This window comes from Nannospalax galili, unplaced genomic scaffold (assembly GCF_000622305.1).
Source record: "Nannospalax galili isolate Female #2095 unplaced genomic scaffold, S.galili_v1.0 scaffold1096, whole genome shotgun sequence".
Lineage (NCBI taxonomy): Eukaryota > Metazoa > Chordata > Mammalia > Rodentia > Spalacidae > Nannospalax > Nannospalax galili.
The window spans coordinates 1,709,096-1,714,927 of NW_008338289.1; the positions used below are offsets into that span (position 1 = coordinate 1,709,096).

At 43.0% G+C, this 5,832-nt stretch overlaps 1 protein-coding gene across 2 annotated transcripts; it reads right to left on the bottom strand.

The window, feature by feature from the left end:
* Positions 1–1,346: 1,346 nt before the first annotated feature.
* On the bottom strand, positions 1,347–4,748 carry LOC103734201 (cathepsin L1-like). 2 transcript variants are annotated; one of them, XM_008833099.2, is made up of 7 exons: positions 4,626–4,748; positions 4,221–4,340; positions 3,967–4,125; positions 3,589–3,820; positions 2,969–3,134; positions 2,075–2,182; positions 1,347–1,663 (listed from the first exon to the last, which is right to left on the bottom strand). In XM_008833099.2, exons 1-7 carry the CDS (start codon positions 4,746–4,748, stop codon positions 1,564–1,566), a joined length of 1,008 nt encoding a protein of 335 aa, XP_008831321.1. In that variant the 3' UTR covers positions 1,347–1,563. The 2 variants fall into 2 exon arrangements, with proteins under 2 accessions (XP_008831321.1, XP_008831320.1); XM_008833098.2 differs by having other exon boundaries at positions 2,954–3,134.
* Positions 4,749–5,832: the final 1,084 nt, after the last annotated feature.

The following is a 5,832-nucleotide window of genomic DNA, read 5'->3' on the forward strand; positions in this document are numbered from 1 at the left end:
ATAGATAAGGCTTGGGTATAAAAACAAATGTTCTCAGGTAAACCTTGACTCTCTCTCTCTCTCTCTCCCTTCCCCTCCTCCTCCCCCCCCCCATTTCCATCTCTATGTCTGTCTCTCTCTGTGCCATACATACACCACACACGTAGAGTGAAGATGGCTGTCTACAAGTCAGGAACGGAACCCTTAGCAGTAACTGAATGAGAGAACACCTTGATCTTGGACTTGTCAACCTCCAGAACTGGGAGAAATGAATAGCTGTTGTCCACACCATCCAATTTATGGTCTTTTGTTATAGCAGCCCAGGTTGACTAAGACACCTTCATTATTTCATTGTGCAATTTAGAATAAGTTTACATTTTTTTCTATTTTGGAAAATATCTCCATCCCATATCCTTTTAACATCTTTTAATTCTCATTTTCTTTTTTAATAATTATGAGACATAATAACATTAACAAATAAATTTTCCAACTGTTGTGAGAATTCTTTTCCTGGGGATACTAAGCAATACTTATTTCCTTTTAAGGTTCTAGTGCCAAACCATTCTTTGATTAAATCAATGAATTTTCTGAACTTACTTACCAAGATAACTGAGAGGTTGCTGAAGTGTATGAATGACCTCAGGGTAGGTAGTGCAAGCCTTTAATTCTAGTACTTGGGAGGCAGAGGCAGGCTGATCTCTGTGAGTTCAAGGCCAGCCTGGTCTACATAGTGAGTTCCAGGCCAGCTGGGGCTACAGAGAGACCCTGTCTCAAAAAGGCCAAGAAAGAAAAAATTACACATACAGTATCTCTACATGGAAGGAAGGAAAGAAGGAAGGAAGGGAAAATTAATTCCAGAAATTGTTATCATTTCAGATGATAGTTGATAGTAGTAGATAAAACCCTGGAAAGAAAATACCAGGCTGGAAAATTGACTTTGTAACTAGATGAACCACCTTCTCTTCCCCTAGAATATCATCACCAAGTTCAGGTATGTCTTTAAGCTGAATTACTTGTTTGAATACAGAAAGTTACTAAAATTAAAACAGAAAGAAGCCCAAGCCCCATCATTATTTTAAAATTAAATTTTATCTAAAAATTTTAAACATCTATTCTTTTTAATTTTCTTTGAGTGTTTTGTCTCATGCGTCTGTCCAACCATTCATGCAATGCCCACAGAAGCCAGAAGAGGGCATCAGATGCCCTGGAAATGGAGTTAAGGGCAGTTGTTAGCCACCATGTGGGTGATGGGAACTGAACCCAGGTCCTCTGCAAGAGCAGTCAGTGCTTTCAACTGCTGAGTCATCACTCCAGTCCTTAAATTTTAATTTTAAAGATGTAATTCTGTACATCTCTTTAAAGATGGATGGAAATTCAAAACTCATTAATACAAAGCTATTTACGACAGTAAAGTAGCAGAAATGCTTAGCCAAGTAACAGGGTCCCGGTAGTCACATCGCACTTGGGCTCTGCAGTGGCTCAGGTGCCACATCCCACACGGCAGAGGCTGGTAGCTGTGAAGGGGAGGACCTCCTCCTCATACGCTGTCTCCAGTCCAGTCCTTCCTTCCTGCTGTCCAGCAGCTCACACGACTGGGTAGACGGCATATGTAGCAATTCCGCAGTGGTTGTTCTTGTCTCTGGCTATCTTGATGTAGCCATCCATGCCCCATCTTTCACCCCAGCTGAAAGAAGAGCACATTTTTCCAGTTAGTAGAAAGAATACAGCATGGTGGCATTACAATAACCCCGTTGAAACTCTAAGCCAGAGGCCACATTCAACAAAAAGGATCAGAAAAGGGAGAGAAGCTCAACTCCTGAACACCAACAGTTACCTTACACAGGACTGTAAAGTCACAGCGGAGACAGGACAGGAGGTCTTCCCACTTAATGTGGTACAGAACTAAGAAATGTGTCAGAATTTACAAATGCAGTAGTACACATTCCTTATTAATACCCCACCCATGAAAGGATCTTAATGTCGTAATCACACAGTGAAATTTCTGTGGGAGAAAGATTTCTGGCACCTGTGTCCAAATCCCAACTGCAAACCAAAATTCTCTTTAAAATTAAATTTTTTTTTTTCCAATTTATACCTGTTCTTGACCAGCCAGTATTTTTGGCCATCAGATTCTTCTCCATAGCCAACCACCAAAACATCATGGTCGAGAGCTAAGTGGCTGCACTTTGGCTCATAATAGATGCTGGGATAATAGAATCAAAGGAACAGTAAGAGGTTTGAGCAGCCCCAGCGACCACTGTCACCAATAATGAGAGGCATTCACTGGAGGGACATAAGCTCTAGATAAGACTCAACACGAAGATTCATTGTCATACAGCTAGAAAGGGAAGTTCTAACCTAAATAAAATAGAAATAAAATTTAGCATAAACCCTTCAGCGAAACACTGGCTTGGGCCCTCATAAGAAATCTTGTTCATCTACTTATAGAAAGTCAGACCAAATGAACACCAGGAAACACAAAATAACTTGAAACAGGAGGCTCCTATAAGAGTTAATTACAGAAATGACATAGCTATTTAAAATCTTAAAGATCTAACAACTGGATCCAAATAAATTAATCCAAATAAATTAAGTCCCATAATATACTATGCAAATCATTAAAAATAATGAGGCACTGACCTTCATGGGACTATACTTCAGGAATGCCAAGTAGAAACAACAAGAATATTGCATATATAAAATGCAAAATCCACAGGCTGGGCATGGTGGCGCACGCCTTTAATCCCAGCACTTGGGAGGCAGAGGCAGGCAGATCTTTCTGAATTCAAGGCCAGCCTGGTCTACATAGTGAGTTCCAGGGATGGGCCTACAAGACCCTTTCTCAAAAAGACAAAAAAAAAAAAAAAAAAAAGCAAAACCCACAAACTCAAATATTTATATTAAAGTTTATATACTAAAGAAATTGTCATACTGGCATGTCATAGTGGTGGTACAACTTGCCTTCATGAATTACTAGAGGGAAATATGCTTACCAGCCTTATAGAACCAGATGGAATTGTGCTTAGTATCAAGTGCAACAAAGATGGGCCCCACAGTCGCCACAGCCTTCAGAAGGACGTGCTCACTCTCTGGGATTATGGCAAAGCCTGTGACTTTAGCAGCAGAACTCTTAGGATCGTACCTGCAAGATCCCTCTTTTGAAATGCAAAGATGGAAAAAACTTGATTATTGTAATCCACCTCTGGGGAACACGGGTTAGAACCACAGCACTCAGCATTTTGCATCTGAGGGTCTCCAAGTCTATGCTCTTAAAAAAAACATCCCAGGAAGTGAAATGCCTGCAGATTTCAGTTTCTAGTGGAAACTGGAAACTGGCTCACATGTCTTCAATGAGTGCCCAGAGGTCTTCCTGTCCATAGTATAGTTCCACAGTGGAGGAATCTGCATTAGGCATGGAATGGTTTGCATATTCCTAGAAGCAGGAACAACCACATAGAAATCATCACGTCAGACAACTGTGCTAATCCTGTCATGATGGCACTGATGGTTTCCAGAGAGATTCTGCCAACTAAAGGTGAGGTCTGAAGACAGTGGAGTCTCTCTGCCTTCTAAACCTGAGCTGGAAAGACAACCACACAGGTGCTGTACTCACGGCTTCTTCATATGGATAGGAATCCTTAGTGTCCAGGCCTCCATTGTCCTTCACGTACTGGAAGGCTTGATGCATCAAGCCGCCATTGCAGCCTTTGTTACCATAAGACGAAGAGCAGTCCACCAGGTTCTGTGCACTCAGTGGAACTAGTTTGCCTGTTTTCCGGAACATTTGTCCTTCTAGGGACCCAGCTGAACTAAAAGCCCAACAAGAGCCACAACTGATACCCTAAATGAGAAAGGAAAAGATGTCATCCACAAAACTTCACACACTGGAATACTTATATCAAATAGTGAACTGCATGCAAGTCAAGACATCTCCCACTAGGTTTCCGTGTAGGCAGGTGAAGGTTCGTGAAGGTGACACTGTCATACCTGATCCTGTACAGCACTGACGTAGCCTTTGGTTCTCCAATCCACAGATTTGGAGACATCACCCACGAGAAGTGATGGCTGAGGTGCCTGGAGCAGTTTCATGTTCTTGAGTCCCTGGCTTTGAAAGCCAGTCATCAGTTTCTTGAATTCTGTACTGGTCTTCAAGGGAAAAGTAAATAAGCCATTGAAAGGTAAGAGACAGGTTATAGAGAAGTGAAGAGAAGAAACTGCCAAGAAATCCGCGTCACACTCACCAAGTCACCAAAGGCGTTCATCTTCATGCGGAAGCTGTATTTCCCCCGGCTGATTTGCTCATTGTGTTGTTCGATCATTTTCATATTCTTCTCCCACACTGCTCTTTTTTGTCCTTCATTCTAGAAAGTAAATATACTTTATGGTCTTTCTACTTCAAGACAATCTATTTCACCGAGTGGGCCTGCTGTCACAGATGAAGAGGAGCCATGACCAGGGATGGCTACACTTCTGGAAGCCATTATCCATATCCAGTGACAAGAGGAATGTTTGCACACAGCGTTTGAAATGCTCTCAGGTTCTGCCTTGGACAGGGCAAGCCTCCAGAACCTAGGCTGAGACCATGAACTCCCCAACCAAGGGCCATTCTCTTTGGGGTCCCTCTGGACATGCTCTGTGCTACCAACTGTTTTGTATGTTTTCCTGTGTTTTGTTTTCCATTCCTGCCATTTAGCACCCAGACTGGGATCAAGTGTTGGAGCAGCTGAGATCACTCCCAGGCAAAGTGCAAAAATGAATATAGGAGTCATGTTTCAAAAACCTGCCAAGGGAGAAGATACAAGATCCTGGTAAGACCAGTACATCTAGAGCATCTTATCTCTACCTAAGACATGAAGGCCACCATGGTGGAATTAAACTATTTGAACTACTCTTGCCAGGCATGGTGGCACATGCCTTTAATCCCAGCACTTGGGAGGCAGAGGCAGGTGGATCTCTGTGAGTGCAAAACTAACCTGGCCTACATACTGGGTTCTAGGCCAGCTGGGACTACAGGCCACAGGGAGACCCTGTCTCAAAAAGAATAAAAACAACAACAACAGCAACAACAAAAACTATTTAAACTACTCTTTCAATTGCTCACGCAAAGACTGGAAAAAGTTGGGTTGAAGTAGATGTGGGGAGGAGTTTCGTTAGTCCACCAAAATTAAAAGCAACTACCCAAGGCTCCATATTAACATTGTGAACTTAACTTGTCACTGGGTGCTTTACTTCTGAACCAGGGACTTGAGACAGAGTTAGCCGAGGTTTGTGCCATTAGTATTGAGGTCATCTGCACAAAACTTCACTAATGCAGGATATGATCCCAAGTACAGACAAAGAGACCCCCTAAGAGTTGGGGGTTACCTGATACCTTTCGTCGCCAGTATGCACTGAGAGATTGGCTATGTCTTGGCTCCTTCCCTTCTGAACCTTTCTGGAATGTTCTCTCTAGACACTTTGGGAAGGACAACAGCTACTAGTTCCTCTGTCCTCCACACAGGACCATGCTTTCAAAATCCCAACTCAGTGCTTCAGTGATGAAGGGGGTCAAATGGTGAACACACTGGATACCAAAGCTAACAGTGTGGGTAGAACACAAGGTCAAGCCGCTCACAATTCCAGGCTCAGGTTTTGTAAGATCTTTCATGCGACACCTAGATAGGGCCTGGCCAGAGACATGCCAAAAGCTGCTCCTTCTGCATGGGCCAAGTGAGATCTGAGGCTTTTACCTGGCAGTGGTGTGCAAGAGGATGATCCCTACTGACACAGGGAGTGATGAGCATGGCAGCTGAGTACAAGGGACAAGTTAACAGTCCACGCAGGTAGGCCCAGACTTGAAACTCTCAGAGACTC

Bases quoted from the DNA above. Each gene is read 5' to 3' on its own strand.
- LOC103734201 (XM_008833098.2), bottom strand. From the start codon at position 4,748: ATGACTCCTATATTCATTTTTGCACTTTGCCTGGGAGTGATCTCAGCT. The intron at 4,126-4,220 runs GTGAGTGTGACG...TTTCCCTTGAAG, and splicing joins TGAACGCCTTTGGTGACTTG to ACCAGTACAGAATTCAAGAA. The intron at 2,183-2,953 runs GTAATTCATGAA...CTATTATCCCAG, and splicing joins GGTAAGCATATTTCCCTCTA to CATCTATTATGAGCCAAAGT.